The sequence below is a fragment of the Saccopteryx leptura genome, chromosome 5, assembly GCF_036850995.1.
Source record: "Saccopteryx leptura isolate mSacLep1 chromosome 5, mSacLep1_pri_phased_curated, whole genome shotgun sequence".
In the NCBI taxonomy this organism is placed as follows: Eukaryota; Metazoa; Chordata; class Mammalia; order Chiroptera; family Emballonuridae; genus Saccopteryx; species Saccopteryx leptura.
In genome coordinates this window covers 65,883,083-65,903,215 of record NC_089507.1, presented here as the reverse complement: position 1 = coordinate 65,903,215, position 20,133 = coordinate 65,883,083, and the positions used below count along the sequence as shown (strand labels likewise).

Sequence of the window (20,133 nt, the reverse complement as noted above, 5' to 3'; positions counted from 1 at the left end):
GTTTTAATTGAGTTTTTTAAGAATGAGAAAAATTGGACTCAGAATGCTAGAATCTGGGCTTCTGATTTCGAAGAAAGCACTCTTTCTACAAAAATGCAGAAATTTTAGAAATAGAAGTTATTTTTAAAACTCCAGTGTCACACATGATTTCTGTTGCTGGACTTGATTTGTATCTAAAATATAGGAACATATTTTGATTTTTTTTCTCTAAATAGTTTAAACATCTTAGCATCTGCTTATATATCTCTTCACACACCAAATTGCAACTAGGCAGTGCGTCCACCTTCTAGTACATCTTTGTGATCTGTTGCCTGTAATATAATACTTTGAAATAATAAATAATTGTTAAGAAATTTTGTTGGGAGTTCTTCTGGAATGAACCATCCCTTGTTACAGGCCTTAGAATGCTGAGGAAATGGGTACTGTGGAAAACGATGTGGCAGTAATAAATCAACGTAATGCAAACTATGTCGAATTAAAATTCAGTGCCTAAATGAGCTGTGGTCACAAGCGGCTTCATTGCTCCAAGTACGGAAACAGCATGCAGCCGGCAGAAAGCACCTCCCAGAAAGCTGAGCCTTCGGAGGCCAACCCACCGCAGCCGGTTAACCATATTTTCATGTGTGTCCTTTTTCAGAGCCTACTAAACTTACTCATTGGTTTCCTAGTTCTAACCCCTGTCTGGCTCATAACTGCCTTTTGGTTGTCCTTTTGCATACACCTGGTTATAAGTCAATTATTAGATTCATAAAATATAAACATTGAAAAGCACCATAGAAATGACCTAAATCAACTCTCTCCTTCACCCATCAATATTTTGAAATCTTTTTCAATGTTTTTCTTATTTAAGAAAATGTGAATGCATATTTTTCTGTAATGAAATATGCAAAGATTCACCTTATAGTTACTTCAATTTATAATACTCAGATTGCTTTTATATGCATTTTCCCTTCAGTGATCAGAAGGGTAGTTTAATATAGTTGTCAAAAGTGAGACCTTTGGAGCCAGATTATCCTGAGTTTAAATCCCAGTTTGTTAATTTAGTAGCTGTATGATCTTAAGCAAGTTATTTGACTTATCTGTGTTTTATTTTTACTGATTGAATTTAGAGAGAGTGGAAGGGAGAGAGAGAAAGAGACAGAAACATCAATCTGTTCCTATATGTGCCCTGATCGGGGACTGAACCTGCAACCTCTGTGTATTGGGACAAAGTGCTAACCAAGCAAGCCATCTGGTCAGGGCACTTCACTGTGTTTTAATTTCATCATCTTTATAATGGGAACAGTTATGCTACTTAATTCGGAGTTGTTGCTGAATTAATACTGTACAGCACTCAGAACAATAAAGTGTTAGCTATTGTTACTATTATTATGCCGTAAAATTCTGAGAACTAGTGGTAAAACATCTGAGGACCAGAAGAGGTTAATGGTGAGTGAAAGAATCAGGGCAGGAACCCTGGCACTAGAGAACAGTGCCTCCTTGCAACATTACCGCTCGTTGAGGTAAGCTGAAGCCAGCTTACTCATGTGCCAGCTTACTCAGCTTCCTCTAACACATGTGCAGGCTCCTTTTACTTCACAGGAGGCTAAGTCTGGGAGATTTCAGTGACAGATCTGTACCTGCTTTAATAAGTGAAGAAAACAGATTATAAAAATGGGGTAAAAAATGTGCTTAACTAGACACTATTACGGTGATTTTCACACAGAATTTTTAAAACATGCAATACCTGACTATTTAGTCAGGTGCACTGACCTCTTTTCCCTTAGATTGTCAAATAAAAATGACAACAGCCAACACAACAATAGTCCTCTGGTGTGAATGTCTTGTCTTGAATCATTGTAAATAGGTCATATAATGGAGTTGCATCTTATTGGTCATGTCACAAAATAAGGTTGCCATCCTGGTTGGATAGCTCAGTTAGTTAGAGCATTGTCCTGAAGCACAGAGGTTGCCAGTTTGATCCCTTGCTGGGGCCCCTACAGGAACAGATCTATGTTCTTGTTCCTGTCTCTCTTCCTTCCTGTTTTGCTAAAATTAATAAATAAAAATTAAAAACAAAAAGAAAATAAGGTTGCATTATATTGATTAATTCCTGGTACCAGAAATCCTATGTACAAGTATAGACACTAGGTTTTCTAAAAAGTCATTTTGGAGCAAAAAGGGTAGGTAATTACTATTGTTATTATTTTTTATAATCAATCAAAATTATACCTATTTTTTGTAAGATTGGCAAGAAATATATTTTTTAGTGTGCTGCCTTATTTTAGTAATTAGGTTATGTGTGCCATGAGATGAAAAAGGTTAAAATTGCTACATTACTATATACTCAGTATAATCTTGACTGCTAAAACAAAGCATATAATAAAGATTGAAGAGATAATAGCAATAATAGCAAGCAAATATTCCAAAATATCAGAAGCATTTGCTACTGGAGGTAGGATTAAGTGCTGCATCTTTATAATTCTGTACTTTCCAAATGTTCTATATTGAGCACAGCATTTTTTTTTTTGATAATCAGGGAAGATAAGTAGAAAACCCAAATAATTTCAATAAAATTGAAATTTGCTTTATCACAATTAAGTCAAATAATAGAGTCTAAAGAAGAAATCAGTAAAGAAGATTTAAAATCTCTACGTTCAAAGATGATAAAATCCTCAACAAAATATAAGCAAACTGGATCCAGCAATACATTAAAAAGATCATACACCATGAACAAATAAGATTTATTTGGGGGATGTAAGGTTGGTCCAATATCCACAAATCAATAAATATGATACACTACATAAACAAAATGAAGGGTAAAAGCTACACTATCATATCAGTAGATATAGAAAAAGCATTTGATAAAATCCAGCACACATTTATGATAAAAAAAAACTCTAACCAAAGTGAGAATAGAGGGAATGTACCTCAATTTAACAAAGATCATACATGACCAACCCACAGCCAACATCATACTCGGGCAAAAACTGGAAGCATTTCTCTTAAGATTGGGAACAAGACAAGGATGTCTACTATCACCACTCTTATTCCACATAGTACTGGGAGTCCTAGCCACAACAATCAAATGAGAAGAAGAAATAAAGGCATCTAAATTGGAAAGGAAGAAGTAAAACTGACATTATTTGCAGATGACATGATGCTATATATAGAAAACCCTAAAAATTCCACCAACAAAAAAATACTAGAACTGATAAATGAATTCAGTAAAGTAGCAGGATACAACATAAATATCCAGAAAGAGGTTGCATTTTTATGTACCAATAATGAACTATCAGAAAGGGAAACTAAGAAAACAATCCCATTCACAATTGCTTCAAATAGAATAAGATACATTAAAATAAATTTAACCAAGGATGTAAAAGATTTGTACTCAGAAAACTGTAAGACACTGAAGAAAGAAGTTGAAGGAGATACGAATAAGTGAAAGCATATACTGTGTTCATGGATAGAAAGAATTAACATCATTAAAATATCCGTACCACCCAAAGCAATCTACAGATTCAATGCTATTCCTATCAAGATACCAATGATGCATTCCATGGAACTAGAACAAATATTCCAAACATTTATATGGAACCACAAAAGACCCCAAATAGCAACAGGGATCTAGGAAAGAAGAACAAAGTTGGAGGAATCATGCTACCTGCTATCAAACTATACTACATGACCATAGTAATCAAAACAGCCTGGTACTGGCATAAAAACATACATACAGGTCAATGGAACAGACTAGACATCCCAGAAATAAACTCATGTCTTTATGGCCAATTAATATTTGACAAAGGAAGCAAAAACATACAATGGGGTAAAGATAGTTTATTCAATAAATAATGTTGGAAAAATTGGACAGATATGTGCCAAAAAAGAAAAAAAGAAAACTAGACCACCTTCTTACACCATATATAAGAATAAATTCAAAATGGATCAAAGACTTAAATATTAGACTCAACCATAAAAATGCTAGAAGACATAAGCAATAAAATCTTGGACATTTCTCATGGCAGTACTTTTTTTCCTGATAGATCCCAAGCAAAGGAAGCAAAAGAAAAAAATAAGCAAATGGGACTACATCAAACTAAAAAGTTTTTGCACAGCAAAGGAAACATCAACAAAATGAAAAGACAATCCACTGAATGGGAGAACATATTTGCCACTGATGTATCTGAAAGGGGGTTAATATCCAAAATTTATAAAAAAAAAACTTATACAACTCAACACCAAGAAAACAATCCAATTAAAAATGGGCAAAGAACCTGAATAGATACTATTTCAAAGAGGACATACAGATGGCTAATAGACATATGGAAAGATGCTTAGTCACTAATCATCAGAGAAATGCAAATTAAAACCACAATGAGGTATTGCCTCATACCTGTCAGAATGGCTATTATCAATAAATCCACAAATAAGTGTAGGCAAGGATGTGGAGAAAAGGGAACCCGTGTGCACTCTTGATGGGAATGCAGACTGGTGCTACCACTGTAGAAAGCAGTATGGAGTTACTTCAAAAAAATTAAAAACAAAACTTCTTTATGCCCCAGCAATTCCGCATCTGGAAAGTTATCCAAAGAACCTGAAACGCTGATTCAAAAGAATATATGCACCCATATGCTCACTGCAATGTTATTTGTAATAGCCAAGATTTGAGAGCAGCCCAAATGACCATCAGGAAAGAAGTACAGTAGTACCTTTACACAATGGAATACTACTCAGCCATAAAAAGAGAAGCAAATCTTACCCTATGCAACAACATAGTTGGACTTGGAGGACATTGTGCTAAGTAAAACAAGTCAGTCAGAGAGAGACAACTACCACATGACTTCAATCATGTGGAATCTAATGAACAAAGTGAACTGACAAGCAAAATAGGGACAGACTCATAGCAAGTTGACAGCTTTTGGCGGTAAAGGTTGGGTGAAGGGGGTGGAGGGATTGAGCAAAAAAAATAATAATAAAAAGAAAAAAGAAAAATTCATGAACAGGACAATAGTGTAGTGATTGGGGGGATGGTGGGGAGCAGAGGTGGAGGAGGGTATCGGGGGATACATGGTGATGGATAGAGATTTGACTTGGGGTGCTGAACACAATACAGTGTACAGATGATGTGTTGTAGAATTGTGCACCTGAAAACCTGTATAATTTTGTTAACCAGTGTCACCCCAATAAATTCAATAAAAATTAAAAAATAAGTAGTAACATATGTACAGCATGGTGACTATAGCTAATACTACTATGTTGCATATTTTAAAGTTGCCAAGAAAGTAGATTTTAAATATTTTCATCACACAACAAAATCTGTAACTATGTATACTGATGGATGTTAACTTGACTTCGTGTGGCAATCACTTTGCAATATATACACATATCAAATCATTATGTGGTACACCTGAAATCATTATGTTGTACACCTGAAAATAAAATCTATGTAAGTGTTCATTTTAGAGGGCTTTTGTTATCTGAATTAAAGCAACAACTGTCAGACCCATAGTTTACTTTATGAACCTTGTATTTCAGATTAAAATTAAAGAAATGTTAAAAGCAAGGCCGATCAGCTCATTAAGAAAATAAATACAGCATGTACTTGTAAACACAACAGAGCAGCTGTCTTGTCTTCCCTAAGTAACCACTCAGAAGTTTTTTCCACAAGAGGGCGGTAACTGCTCAGTCTTTCTTTAAAATGGAGCTTGAAAGAACCAGGCACTGTACGCGAAGCAAATAAAATAACTTTTCTCACCGAAGAGTAAGGGCCACACACAAAATGATTTCAGGTGTACCACATAATGATTTGATATGTGTATATATTGCAAAGTGATTGCCACACGAAGTCAAGTTAACATCCATCAGTATACATAGTTACAGATTTTGTTTTGTGGAGGCCAAAAAAACCCAACAGTGACACACTCGCACCCACTCAAGTGAAAAGCAACAAGTTTTAGCAGGACATAAAGAGGAATCTAGTTTACAGATTCCTTAAAAATTGCTTAGCTGTGGTCAGGTGTCTCAGTGGATAAACTGTTATTCCACACACAGACGTTGTGGGTTTGACCTCCTTACCCCCAGACAGGAGAAACAAGTGCACTTACTAAGTGAAACAATTAGTTGATGCTTCTCTGTCTCTGTCTCTCTCAAATCAACGGAAAAACAAACAAAAAGTTACCTAAATTATGTTCAATGAACCTTATTTATACACCCAGGTATAAGATAAGTTTTTTCATGACCATTCACATCAGATACTGTTTATTCTGAAGGATCAAACTGGGTTGGCATTTTATTCTGTAAGGAAATTGTAACGTTCCTTCAAACACAGGATTCGACCCCAGATCCTATTTTTCCAGAATATACTTTACAGCAAGTGGGTTCCCTGGAAGCGAATGGGTCTCTGCAGAAAACGCTTGGGAGGAGGGGGCTTAAACATACATGCTTTGCTGAAGTTATATGTATTCAAGGCCAGTTTTCTCTCTAGCGTGTCATCGGCGTTTTTTCGTATTTACTCTCATTCCTGATTGATATTGCAGACAATTCTGAACACTAGTATTTTTCATCTTCTCGGATCTTTCAGACTCCTTCCTTCCGTGGGCACGCAGTCCCCAAGAGAAACTCAGTACGAGTTCTGCGATGGTGCGGCAGGATGCCGTGTGGCCTCTCTGAAGACCACTGGAGGATGTCCCTGCTTGAGGTTGGAGACCTTTTTGGTAAAAGAACCGCAGAGACTGGCTTCCCTCACCTAGTTTATATTGCCCGACTTACAGGACCCTGCAGCTCTCTTCGCCAGGAGGCAGCTGTTGGCCTCTCTCTACCCCAACCTTTCCCAAATCGTTTTTTTTTGTTGGTTTTTTTTGGGGGGGGGGTGTTTTTTTTGTGGGTTTTTTTTGTTTCTTTGTTTTTAATTCCTGGGCAGCAGGAGCAGCAGTCAAGGGTCTAATTCCCACATCCCAGCGTTTACAGGGGGCAAAGAGGTAGACTCGCTCTCTCTCTTCCCTGCTCTCCTACGACCCTGGGCTATTCCAAGCTTCTGGACATTCCCTTTTCTTCCTTGAGTTTCTACTTAGCCGCCTGCTCGGCCACTCTTACAACATTAACATAAACCTAGCGGGCCTCTGGCTGTGCCCAAACAGGCTCCAGGAATCGGCTGAATTATTAAAGAAGTCATCTAGACAATTCAAGCGAACATATTTTAGAGAGGTTTTTTGGCCTGAAAAACACATAATTCTCTTTACCCATATCTCCCTTTTGCGAGCGTGGAAGTGTCTTTTCTGTGGCTACACTTTGGTATCTCGACATTTGACATTAATACATTTGAGGAAGAATAGTTATCATTCATCCCAAACCGCTGAATTTAAAGTACTTTTAGCTGAGATTTCATTTGTACTCCTTCCATGAGTCACCCCAAATTTAGTGACCGTCCATTCAACTTCAAATAAGTCTCAAACGCGCTAGGCAGTTCTGAGTCGAGGGCGAGACCGACGGCACGGTGGTCCTGTGGATGGCGCAGGCTAAACAGTAACTTGTAAACAGGTGTGGTTGTTTGCAAGCTCCAAGTTGAGAGGCACGTTGCCTCCCCGACCCCTACAATTTTAGCCTTTTTTTTTGCAGCCTCAAACTTTGCCAAATCGCTTCCGTTTATTTTTCAATTAAAATGCAAATCATTTGCTTTCAAACACAGCCCCCCCCCCCATGTACTGTGCAGAGATGGGACAGGGGCGTCGTGACCACGTGTCGTTCCACGTTCCACTCCTGGGGTGGCTTGGAAATGTCCAACCTCACCAGGTCGTGGACAGAAAAGCTTGAGGGCTAAGGGTTCCTGAAGGGAGAGTAAATCCTGACTCTCTAGGGTGTTTGTGAGCCGCGTGGAAGCCCGCGACCAGAAACCGGCCTCCTGCTTTGGCATCGGGACCTGCTCGTCCAGGACTCGGCCCGAAGGGGTTCTAGCCTCTCGGGGGACGGGAGAACCATCTCAGCCGGAGAGAGTGCCAGGGGCAGCCCAGCCCCCCGAGGATGCCTCTCTCTCGCCCAGCTCCCAGCTGGAGACGGAGCGGATCGGTGACCTGCAGCTCCAGGCAGGAGGCACTGGCCTTCCCTCAGCGCCGGGCGGTGCGCGTCAGGGATACACGTGGACCCACGTGGGACTCGGGCACCTGGGGTTTACTCCCTGGGATTAAGGTACATAGACCCCAGCATTTTTTATTGTCACAAGTGAGTACAATGCTGCTATTTTAATTTCGCAATGTGAATAAAAGCAAACGGCGGAGACTTCTTACTCTCTCAGTTTTGCAAGTATTTCTCAAAGGGGCAGCTAACCAGGGATTGGGTTAAGTTTAATGTCTCTTTCTCTATTTCCCTCTCCCTCTTTCTCTCGATCTCTCTGATTTTTCTCTGTCTCTTGACCCCCCACCTGGTAACAGATAATAAATTTACAAAAAGAAAATGTTCAATTCTTTCCTGGGTCAGAATACTTACATGAACTAAAAGGTGGGTTGCTTTTTGAGACTGGAATCTTTGAGGATCACTGTTAGCCTCCTTTATTTTTCATTGCTACGGAGAATTTGGGAGTGCGGTGCCTGGGGTGTGTGAGGAAGTCGCCGCCAGCCCAGGGCGGGCTCCAGGCGGGAGAGGGTGTGCCACCGCCGTGTTGGAGTCTCCCGGGAGGAGAAAAAGTTTCGTTTGTAACGAAGTCAGAGGCAAAGGGGCCCCGGCACCAGGGCCAGGCCCAGACCACCGCGCACCGCTCTCCAGCAGAGCCTCCCGGCCACAGCGGCAGGGGGCTGGGTTTTGATCCCCAGCCCAGCAAAGCGTTCTTACGGCGAAATGCAGACAGTCCCTATCAACTCTCTTCTTGCTCAACTCAGCATAATTCCTGCAGGCGAAGGATTTCACCCTTTCCCAGGTCAGATTATTGAAGTGATGGATTTAGCCCAGTCTGGAAGTTAATAAAGAAAGGTGGGGAGGAAAGAGGGGGACCAAATAAGAGTAACATTTCTTTCATCTCAGGAGTGAATAATAAAAGTGGCAAAAGCTAAAGAAAAAAGCGAACAAACTCCAGCTTCAGCTGCCATCCTTAAAAGGGCTGTGCTTTGGAAATGGAGGTTATCAAAGCGGCTGAAGCTCCCCCCCCCCCAACTTTTCCTGCTTGGACTCCTGTAAGTTTTTCGCACTTAGAGCCAAGCACCATCTTTGTGTGGTGCCGCTCAAGTTCTATTCCTGAGCTATTTGTTCTGTTTCGCGAATTAAGTTTGGACTTAGCGATCTCATCCAAACTGCTGTAGTGACTACCCCTCAATGGTGTGTTACTTTAACATCCTGAAATTCCAAAATTGTGCAAAGATCTTGCTTTCTAACACACGGCTCACACACACAGCTCAACCCTGTGGAGATGTAAAGATCAGCCAGCGATGGAAGAGATTGGGAGGTAATAAGGAAATCCCCCTCCAATTCCTAATCCTAGGAATTCCATCACTACAGCCCAGAAGCCAGGACATCTTCATCTTCCAAAACAACGCTGCAGCTGAGGGCATGGGCTCGAGTTTCGGAGCCGGGTACCCAAATACTTCAGTATCTAAAGACTCCAACTCTATTTTGGTAATTATGCCCCCGTATAAACTCAAAACAAATAACAATAATAAAAAAGGAGAAAAGTTTTTTTTTAAAGCTCATTGCTCTCATCTCTAAATATCACATGAGAGAAATATTTTCATTAAGCTGATTCTGTTCCCAGAGACTTAATAAAACTATATATGATAACGATAGAGGGGGTACTCAGGAATAAAAAGAAAAGAGAAAGCAGGAGGTGGTAAAAATGGAAGAGGACTTTCCCTCGGCCTACAAGGAGATTAAGGACATCTATAGGTTTAAGGAGCAACAAATTAATTTGCAAATTCTGGGAGAGCCCAGATGGCCTTTAATTAATCCCTTCAAAAGAAGAAGCTAGGCCAGGGCTGCTCCGGCTGCCTGCTCCATTAGCTTCATTTTACAAGGGACCAGACTCTGCTCGAGGTGAGGCGAGGCGAGGCGAGCTCGTGGGGGAAGGGGGTAGGGTGACGCGAGCAGGAGAAGGGCGGGAGGCGCGGGAAGAATATGAACTGTTTTTCCATAAAAGGGCTGGGTTTTCATTATTATTATTATCTTTAAAAAGTAATACCCTCTTCGTCTCTGCTCCCTCCTCCCCTTTCCCATTTTATTTAACACGATTAATTGAGGCGCCCCCGCGGAACCGCACTACTCGCCAGGCCCCGCCCCTTGCCCCACCCACAGGAGGGATGGAAGAAGGAGGGGGCGGGGACCAGGCGGGCGCGGCCTAACGGCTCGCTTCCTTCGGCCAATCAAAAAGCGCGGCGCTCCCGAGTGGACGCGCCCCAGAGGTGACGTCAGGTCCGAGGCTGAGCACTATTGGAGACGGTGGTTACGCCCCCGCCCCGCACCCCGCCTCTCAGCTCCGCCCCTCCCCGGTGCCTCGGAGTGACGTCCCCCAAAGTTCTTATTTTGGACCCCCGGTCCCCCCGCCCTTTGGTCCCCCCTCTAAAGAGGGGTAGGGAATGATGCAAATGTTTTATTACCTTTGAGAGCTTCATCTGAACTGTCAGGTCCGAAGGGAGAGAGGAAAGGAGAGAGGGAGTGGAGGTGGCTTGGCCGGAGGACAGGACTGGGAAGAGCGAAGCCTGTAAAGCCGCGAAGAAAATGCGAGAGGAGAGAGGCAAAGGCGGCGAGTGAGAGGAAGAGAGGACGCGGGGGGTGGGGCGGGGGCGCCGGGTCCGTCTGCAGAAGTGGACGGACGAGCCGAGCCGTAGCAGAAGCCGTCAGACTTTTCACACTTAGGCTTTGTTTTTCTCTTTCCTCGCCCTTTTTCTTTTTAATGTTGCAACTCTAGTGCCCGGTCGCCCAGAGGTGAAGGCGGGTCGGCGCGCCGCGTCCGGGAGCCGCGGGGATTGGTGGAAGTCCGCCCGGAGGCGAGATCCTCCCGCGGGCTGGATGCGCTCCCTCCGCGCGCGCTGCCAGCGCCGAGTGCGAATCCGCCTCTCGGCCGAGAGAGCAGGCTTCCCGAGTCCCGTCAGAGGAGCTCCTCGGGCGGCGTCCGGCGTCCTCTGAACGCCTCTCAGGAAAGCCGGCCTGCCCCCGTGCTCCAACATCAAAGTAGAGATTTGGTGACGCTTAACTTTGTTACAAACTCTCTCTGGCCGGCCTGGGGTTTGTTTTGCTTATTCCCCGGGGGGCGAAGATGAGAAGTAGCGCGCTCTGAGCGGCGAGGAAAAGTGAAGAAAGGAGAAGAGACCGAGATCGAGTCCAGGAGTTGTAGGAGCGAAAGGACAGCCAAGCCCCCCGGACGCCCGCTGGTCTCGGCAGCCGCCGCCTCGCCGGGGGCCTGTTTGTGCGTTTCTGCGGCGCAGCTCCGAGAGCAGCTCCCCGGCGCGGCGCTCGCTGCCCAGTTGGCGGGTCGCCTCCGGGTGCGCGGAGCAACTCCTCGCCCGCGCTCCCTCGGCCCCGCGGGGGGCACCGACCCGCGCCCTCGCTGCGTGGCCGCGGGCTCCGGCCTGGCCGTGGGATGTTAGCGGTGGGGGCGATGGAGGGCACCCGGCAGAGCGCGTTCCTGCTCAGCAGCCCGCCCCTGGCTGCCCTCCACAGCATGGCCGAGATGAAGACCCCGCTCTACCCGGCGGCGTACCCCCCGCTGCCCGCCGGGCCGCCCTCCTCCTCGTCCTCCTCGTCCTCCTCCTCGTCGCCCTCCCCGCCCCTGGGCGCCCACAACCCGGGCGGCCTGAAGCCCCCGGCTGCGGGGGGGCTCTCCTCGCTGGGCAGCCCCCCGCAGCAGCTCTCGGCCGCCACCCCGCACGGCATCAACGACATCCTGAGCCGGCCCTCCATGCCCGTGGCCTCCGGGGCCGCCTTGCCCTCCGCCTCGCCCTCGGGTTCTTCCTCCTCCTCTTCCTCGTCCACCTCTGCTTCTTCCGCCTCGGCCGCCGCCGCCGCTGCCGCGGCCGCCGCGGCCGCCGCCTCGTCCTCGGCGGGGCTGCTGGCCGGCCTGCCCCGCTTCAGCAGCCTGAGCCCGCCGCCGCCGCCGCCCGGGCTCTACTTCAGCCCCAGCGCCGCCGCCGTGGCCGCCGTGGGCCGCTACCCCAAGCCGCTGGCCGAGCTGCCCGGCCGGACGCCCATCTTCTGGCCGGGAGTGATGCAGAGCCCGCCCTGGAGGGACGCGCGCCTGGCCTGCACCCCTCGTGAGTACGGTCGCCGCGCCCCGCTGTGTGCGCTACGCCGGCTCCCGGGTGAGGGCCCCTGTGTGCGGGGTCGGCCCGCACTCCTGCCTCCCCAGTGGTCTGGCCGCACCGGATTGCGCGGTGTAGGCTGAGCCGAGGCGTTCAGCGGGGGAGTCCCACTCCCCTGAGTTCCGTGTGTGCGTTCGAGCGCCCGCCTCTCCGGCGGCCTCAGGCGCACCTCACGGAGCGGGTGTGCGCGCGTCCGTGCGGGACACAGCGCGGCGCGGGGCGGGTGTATCCGCCGAGGCCCCGGCGGCTGTGGACGCTGCCCGGCCGGACTGCAGGCCGGGCCTGAGTTAAAGAGGTGGGCAGGGCAGGAGAGGCCGCTGCGGGGCCCGCTCGCGTCCCCACTTTCCCGGCTCCTGCCTGCGGGCCGGGGCCCCGCTCCGCCGTCGCCGGTCTAACTGGCTTAATCTCTGAGAACCGCGGGGGCCGGCAGCGGCGGGCCCCCCACAACCCTGAGTGAGCGCGTGCGTTTATTTGCACGTGCGTCTCGGCCCAGGATGTGCCCACCGCACTTCGCGCCCCACCCACCCCGCCCCCGAGGACACTCGGCCGGTGGGACCGTGAGGACGACCCTGTGGGCCGCTGAGCGAGGGCGGGCGCCGATCGCTCTGGTTTGCTCTCCACCGCTCGTCCCTCTCCCCTGGCTTGGCCGTGGGGGTCCGGGACGCCTGGGGCAGAATGAGGAACACCGTGTCTCTCGTCATCCTGACACGAGAAAGAAGCTGAGGGAGAACGAGGTGACGGGACAAGGACAGGGAAATGCAACGTCTCGCAGGGACCTTGTTTGAAACCTCCTGAGCTGCCCGGGGTCACTCTGATTTTCTAGGTAGTTAGCGAGCGCGCCCTGCAGTTTCCCGGTCTCTCAGGTGACCTTTGGGGCCCAGCCCCGAACCCCGTTTTCTTGCTGTTATTATTATTTTTTTGCTTTTGACCGAGTTCCCGAAGTTTCCTCTAAGTCTCCGTCGCCTTCGTGTGGCTGAGCGGCAGTGACCGGGGAGGTTTCGGGAGGGGGTCGCGGCTCCCTGGGGAAGCGGGGGCCGGAGGCGCGGGCGGGCGAGGGTGTGGGAGACGCTATTGTATCCTCTGACGGCCGCGCAGGGAATCCCAACAAAGGCGGCCTCCTCCCCCTCGGCCGCCGCGCGTTAGACTCGGGGGCTACTTCGCTCTCTTGTGTGCCAAGCACAAGGCGCCCTTTGTGCGCGGACACAGGTTAGGAAAGCGTTCAAGGGAAAAAAAATTAGTCATCTTCATGCTAAAGGTCCAGGCCCAGCGGAGCACCGACCGGAGAAGGAGGCGAGAACGGCCTTTCCCCCGCACTCCAGACTCACTGGGGCGTGACGCCCGGGCTTCAGCAAACTTTAGCGATGAGACCTGGCTGTTTAATGCAAGTGTTGGGCACAGGGTTATTTACTGCTGCTTCAAACACACCCAGTTTTTTAAGAATAGGTTTGATTCAAAGGTAGAGAGGCGCGGTGGGTCTGGCAGCGTCACGGCACTTCTGGAGTGCGCTGCGGAATAAGCTTTTCTTTCTCACCAAATCATTGTTTTGCGAGTTCGTTTCTATTCGGGCAGCCGCTTGTAACCGATTATTTACCCCCTGCCCTTGTTTATCTGTTCTCGCAGATCAAGGATCCATTTTGTTGGACAAAGACGGAAAGAGAAAACACACGAGACCTACGTTCTCCGGCCAGCAGATCTTCGCCCTGGAGAAGACTTTCGAACAAACGAAATACTTGGCGGGGCCCGAGAGGGCTCGCTTGGCCTATTCTTTGGGGATGACGGAGAGTCAAGTCAAGGTGAGTGGACTTTGCAACTCGAGAGATGGGCTCCCCTCCCACATCGCACCCTCCCTCCCCCCAAGCTCCCAATCTAACAGTCTCCTAGGTTGTGAGTCTGAGGAGGCAGGGAAAGGGAGGTGAGGGTGGGGTTCAAAGGCTCTGAGATCTCCCGGGCGGGCAAACTATAGATGAACAAAAGGAATCAAGCCCCCCTCCCCCGCCTTTGAAATTAGGTTAATCTAGATAGCACGTGCTGGGAAAACTTATCATTATTAGAGAATAAAAGCATTACCTTAATATCAGCCCTGAGACTAGATCAGGCCAGTTAGATAGCTTCTATTTATTCTATTCGTAAAGACATTCAAGCTTTTGTTTGTTAATTCAGGTTCCACTTGTTATGTAAGTTCCTAATGTAGATCAGCGTTATAGTGCTACTGTAATATTAACTTGCCAGTTTAAAAAAAAATCCACGGGATCTAATCACTTAGCTTGGATGAATCTACTTTTAGTTTACTGAAGGTAATCACTTTTGCATAGTAATTTTCCAAATGAATTTACAAGATTATTACTTCATTGTGAAATTGAATTGTTTTAAATAAATTTATCAACAAATGTAAGCTATTTTACAGTTTGACAACAACTTATAATTAAAATGTCACTTAGCTTATAATTGAGTTGTACAGCATATTTCCAGGGATTCAAATTTTAGAAACCTTTCTTGAAAAATAAAGGGATTAAGCTAGCTAGATAAATCAAATCTAGTGGTGTCGTATATTTCCAATATTCTCTTTTGGTCCTCTTTATTATATTGGGGTTTTGGAGTACATGTATGTATATAAGTCTATTTTCATTAGTCATATTGTTGCTTTTTAAGTAAGTATAGCTGTGAGCCATGTCTGCTGGTTAGAGTGTATTTCCCCTTGGATGAGCATCATAAAATGCATTTCAGGAGTGATTTTGTGTGTGACCATTAGAATATCATCACAGTTTAAACTATTTTTGCAGTGGTTGGTACAGAGCCTGCCACAGCAATCTGGAGGTCTTCATTTGTCACTGTAAATATGTCTGCGTGGCTAGAAGTGAGTTATTATAGCCGTATAAAGAAAGTCAAAATTACTTTAATAAAAATTTTGATTCTCTGGATAAAATACATCACGAATGGAAAAATGGCTGAGGGGGATAAAGGGGATAATTCAATATGTTTGGGAAACTGGTTGCATATTGCTGATGCTATAAGTTAAATTATGTGTATCGAACAAGGTGTCAAACATGGTGAATAGGCTTGAAATATTTTTATATAAAATGTATATCGGGGAAGGACAACATTAAAATAATATTTAAAAGACTAGGCATGCTAATAATGGGAAATAATGTACCTGGCAAAGTTTCACTTTTAAAAAATAACTGATGAAAACTGTAGCCTTGGCTTTGGTTTTATGAAAAACATAAACCAGACAGACAGGCAGGCAAACACACACCCCACTGTGATGATTTTGGCAGAGCTATTAAATATTTTCATGCATTAGCCTGACCTGTGGTGGTGCAGTGGATAAGGCGTCGACCTGCAACACTGAGGTTGCTGGTTCGAAGCCCTGGGCTTGCTTAGTCACGGCACATATGGGAATTGATGCTTCTTACTCCTCTCTTCTCTCCTTCTCTCTCTCCTCTGTAAAATAAATAAAATTTTAAAAATCTAAAAATAATATTTTCATGAATTTATATTAGTTATTATTAGTGGTTTGAGGCTTCTGTTTTAGACTATTAAAAAAAACTTTACATGATTGCAAGTGTAAATGGGAAGGGGTTTTTAACTACCATGATGCTGTATATTCAGCTGAGAGAAATGAAACAGACATATAGCCAACAGTGACACGGAGAGCGGAGGTGACTGGGATAAATGCTGTGCCTTCTCCCACAAATCACACTAAAAAGTAAGCACACTTAGGTTGTTCGGAATGCCTTAATCTAAGAAAGTAACTAACGAATAAAATCACAGTCATTATAAGGCAGCTTTAAAAGGGGGAAGTTTTCCACTTCAAACTAGAAAGTATGGAAAGTGCACTTATTTTTAGGACACTCATTTTAAGTTTCCAAGTTTTTTCTCTTCTGAGAAATCGTTCACTGACAACCTCAATACTCTTGTGTTACTATCGCTATGGCAACGGCAGTCACTTGGTTGGCCAGTTACTCAGGGGAACCTGAGGCGGTGGAGACGCCCTTAGACGGCCCAGCCGGGGGCGGGCTCTGAGGGAGGGCGGCGAACCGTCGGGGGCCGCGGAAGGGATGTGGGAGAAACAGCGCTGCCCGGATCTGCTCGCGTTAAATCCCTGCCGCCTTTGTTTCCCCTCTTCTCCCCCATCGACTCTCAGGTCTGGTTCCAGAACCGCCGGACCAAGTGGAGGAAGAAGCACGCGGCGGAGATGGCCACGGCCAAGAAGAAGCAGGACTCTGAGACCGAGCGGCTCAAGGGGGCTTCGGAGAACGAGGAGGAGGACGACGACTACAACAAGCCCCTGGACCCCAACTCGGACGACGAGAAAATCACGCAGCTGCTGAAGAAGCACAAGTCCGGCGGCGGCGGCCTCCTGCTGCACGCGTCCGAGGCCGAGGGCTCGTCCTGAGCGCGCCGCCGCCGCTGCGCTCCCGGGCGCGCGCCCGGCGCCCCGCCCTGCCTGCGGGGCTTTGCTATTTCCCGAGATGTACATATCTATTTTTCTAACCTAGAGGTTGAGGGGGACGGGAGAGAGAGACTCGGGGGCGATAAGGCAGAGAAGACCACCACATGCTCTGCGGAAAGCACGCAGCTGAAACTGGCAGCGGGGCCGCCGCCCCGCCTGGCGCTGTGCCCGGGCCGCTCCCGCACCGGCCGGGGCCTCGGCCCGCCGTCCCCGCGTCCCGGCCCGGCCTGCGCAGGGCCGGGCGCTCAGAGGAGAGTTTTCGAGGAATCTGCCCCGGGTGCGCAGGGGGCCTCGGAGCTGAGCGGGCGGGCGCCGCCGCGGAGGGGAAGAGGCACGTGTCTCCCCCCACAAACTGCTGTGCGGACTAAAGTAACCTGTTGAAGGCCCTTTGTAAATAAATCGTGAGTCACACTGACTAGAAGTTACTTTATTGTGAATATTTAAAATGTAAAATGGTTTTCTGAATTTGGTATAAAAATATGGACCTCCTCCTTCCTTCTATCCTCCCTCTTTTAAGAATTATTCAAATCACACGTTCCTCTTTTATTTTGAACTTACTCTCCTAAGCTCCTCTGCCAGGTTTGGGTTTGTAAGATCACAATTTCCCCCTCTTCCCTCCTCGCTTTTCCGCGACCACCCCGGCTCCGCGCCTGCCTCCAGCCTCCAGGACTTGAAGCAGAGGAGGTGGAACCAGAGAAGGCCCCAGACTTGCCTCTCCGTTCCTCTCTGAAATTGCACAGTCGTTTGTTGCTATTTATTAGTGATTTAAAGAAGTATTGGGGAAGGAGGGGGCCACATAGTTTGTATTTAACTCCTTTCTGATAAAAATGCGTGTTAAAGTAGATGGTGGGGATTGTTACAACTGCTCTGGGTCAGAAACATAAAAATTCATTTAGTTGCTGTAATTGAATTTGAAGTGTTTTGTATGATAAGAATACTACAGACTATGTAAATTGTTTTCTTTAAGCTAATAACGGTGATATATTAGCATCTTTAACCTTTATTAATTTATATAAGGAATTCGGTTTGTAAAGAGAAAAGACCACCTCCTTTGCAAGACCAGTTAAATGTAATGCACTTTTTGTTTCAAAGGATAAATCAAATTTAAAAAACAGTTCGAAGACTTCTGTTGCCTTGAATGAAAGGGTACAGATAATCTGATCACATCAGAAATCTCAATATTCAAGACCACAAAAATTTTATATTGGTCTCTTGGGTAAAATAGTTGCTATGTCATTATTATTATTGTTGTTATTATTTGGAAGAGTGGAGTCCCGTCTCATTCTCCTGGACTGGGAAGAGGTAAGGCATGAAGACACGCTCATAGGGCTTCTTGGAGAGACTTGCCTAGCAGACTGCTTCTGATGTCTGTGTTGTCTAATTTTTCCCTGATAGCTTTTTCTTTTGCAAGGAAGTCCCCGGGGGAGTTTTGGGAAGACCTCATTTCCATATATCCAAGCTAGCTCCTCAGTCAAGCGTTAGCTCTCTTAGCTTAGAGGAGACAGCGAAGCTCGATGGCCCAGCAGCACTGCTGTTGATACTACTATTTCCCTCTTCCCTATAACGTGTAAGAATGCAGAACTTTGTGGAAAGACAGGAACTCTGATTTTGTTAAACATTACAAATAAAGATGAATTTAAGGAAGTTTCTTCTAACTGATGTGAAAGCTGTAAGATGAAGAAAGCAATGTCATAGCTTCTGCAGCTGAATTTGCAAAGAAAAAATAAGAGGGGTATAATCCCAGGGAGAGGGCCATATCACTGTATTAGGATCTATTTGTTTTCAGACCCTCAGTTATGGGCTCAGTGAAATAAAGTTATCTCCTTAGTGTTTCAGGTTAATGAGCTTGTGTTCAAAGACAGAAAAATCAATAGAAATTCAGTAGATTCTTCAGGCTAGTGTTAGGTAAAGGAAGTGTGGATCTGTTTTGTTTTCTGAAAAATAAAAAATACACTTGTGAAAACTGGGACTAAAATTGCCTGAAGCAAATTATTGTAGAATGTTTTCCTAATGGCATGGTTTAGTGGAAAGAAAGGATGCAAACCTTCCCTAATACTTTTCTCTAGTTTACCCATTAAGTTCCCAATAAATGTCAAACTTCTGAATTTCTGCGTTCTTAGCAAGACTCAAGTCTGTGTCCTATAGAGAGGCAGCTATTTCAAAAGAGCCTTTGCTGTGCTGGGATGATGTAATTTAAATCCTAGCTGTAAACAATAACTAACTTCCTTTCTTCTTTACTTCTTTCCTTCTTTTCTCCTTTCTTCCCCTCTCTCCCTCTCCTCCTCTCCATAAAAGAAGCTGAGAAATGGCAAGCTTATCAGCCTAAAACTTCACTTTATTTTTTAGTTAATTAGCAAAAAGTGAAATGTTCTTTTCTGCTTCATTTTTTAATCTCTACTCAGTTCTCTTCTGCCTTGAAAAGCCAAACAACTTTTTATTTCTTCTTTCTAAAAAAAGAAAGCAAAAGTACACAATGTAATTAGAAATACCACCCCTGAAATAATAAGAATTATTACGTGTATTACTACTCCTAGTAGTAATATAGTAAGTAGTATCAGTCATAGAAAACTGGGTCTCTGAGGTCGAGCTTTTTCTCCAGTACATAGGGTTAGTGTATGTATTCCAAGTTAGAAATGTGCTGAGACACTGTTTCTGATTCCCTTAGGAAGCATTCTCTCTGAGCTGCCCACCTTTACGTTTAGGTAAGTATCTGAGAAGTCTGAAAGCTGGTGGCCCGGCCTCCACCCTACAGGCAAATATGCAGAGGGCAGACAGGGTCTGTGTGGTTGCCAGCCGGAGCACTGAAGTGCTCTGAGTCGTGCGGTTAACTGTCGGGATTGGGCTCTGGGACCGTGCTACACTGGCATTTGCTCCTTTTTTCCAGTTGACTGCAGCAGTGACTTGAGGTTTCCAGTTAATTTACTTCCACCCAGTATTCCAGCTGGCCACCAGTTGCAGCTGGCCCCATAAAACTGGGAGCGAGGGAGAAGTGGCTGGGGGATACTTTCTTAGGTGTCTCTTTATCCTGGTCGGTTTGATTAAATTCTATATATGTGTAACAAGGATGTTTTTACAAGATTTAGCATGGTGGGAGAGCTGAGGAAACACTGTAGATGAGGCAAGGGAGAGTAAGAGTCATTTTTCATTTTGGCTCAAAATTTTGATGGCATGAACCAGCCATGAGCATCTGATTAAGGCTGCCAGTCAGTCTACAGCTAATGGGGTCATGATTTTAAAACAAAACAAATGACCTGATGGACCACCACTTTCATTTTTTGTTTTTTTCTAGTTTTGAAATATAATTGACATAACGCATAAGTTTAAGATGGATAACAAATGAGTTGCTATATATATAGTGAAATGATTACCACAGTAAGTTAACATCCTTCATCTCAGTTAAAATTTTTTCCTTGTGATGAGAACTGT

General features: G+C 45.8%; 1 protein-coding gene across 1 annotated transcript; it reads left to right on the top strand.

Annotated features, from left to right (window-relative positions):
• The first annotated feature begins 11,402 nt into the window (after nt 1-11,402).
• Nucleotides 11,403-18,189, top strand: NKX6-1 (NK6 homeobox 1). Its single transcript, XM_066386135.1, has 3 exons — nt 11,403-12,206; nt 13,875-14,047; nt 16,399-18,189. Exons 1-3 carry the CDS (start codon nt 11,537-11,539, stop codon nt 16,648-16,650), a joined length of 1,095 nt encoding a protein of 364 aa, XP_066242232.1. The 5' UTR covers nt 11,403-11,536; the 3' UTR covers nt 16,651-18,189.
• The last annotated feature ends 1,944 nt before the right edge of the window (nt 18,190-20,133 follow it).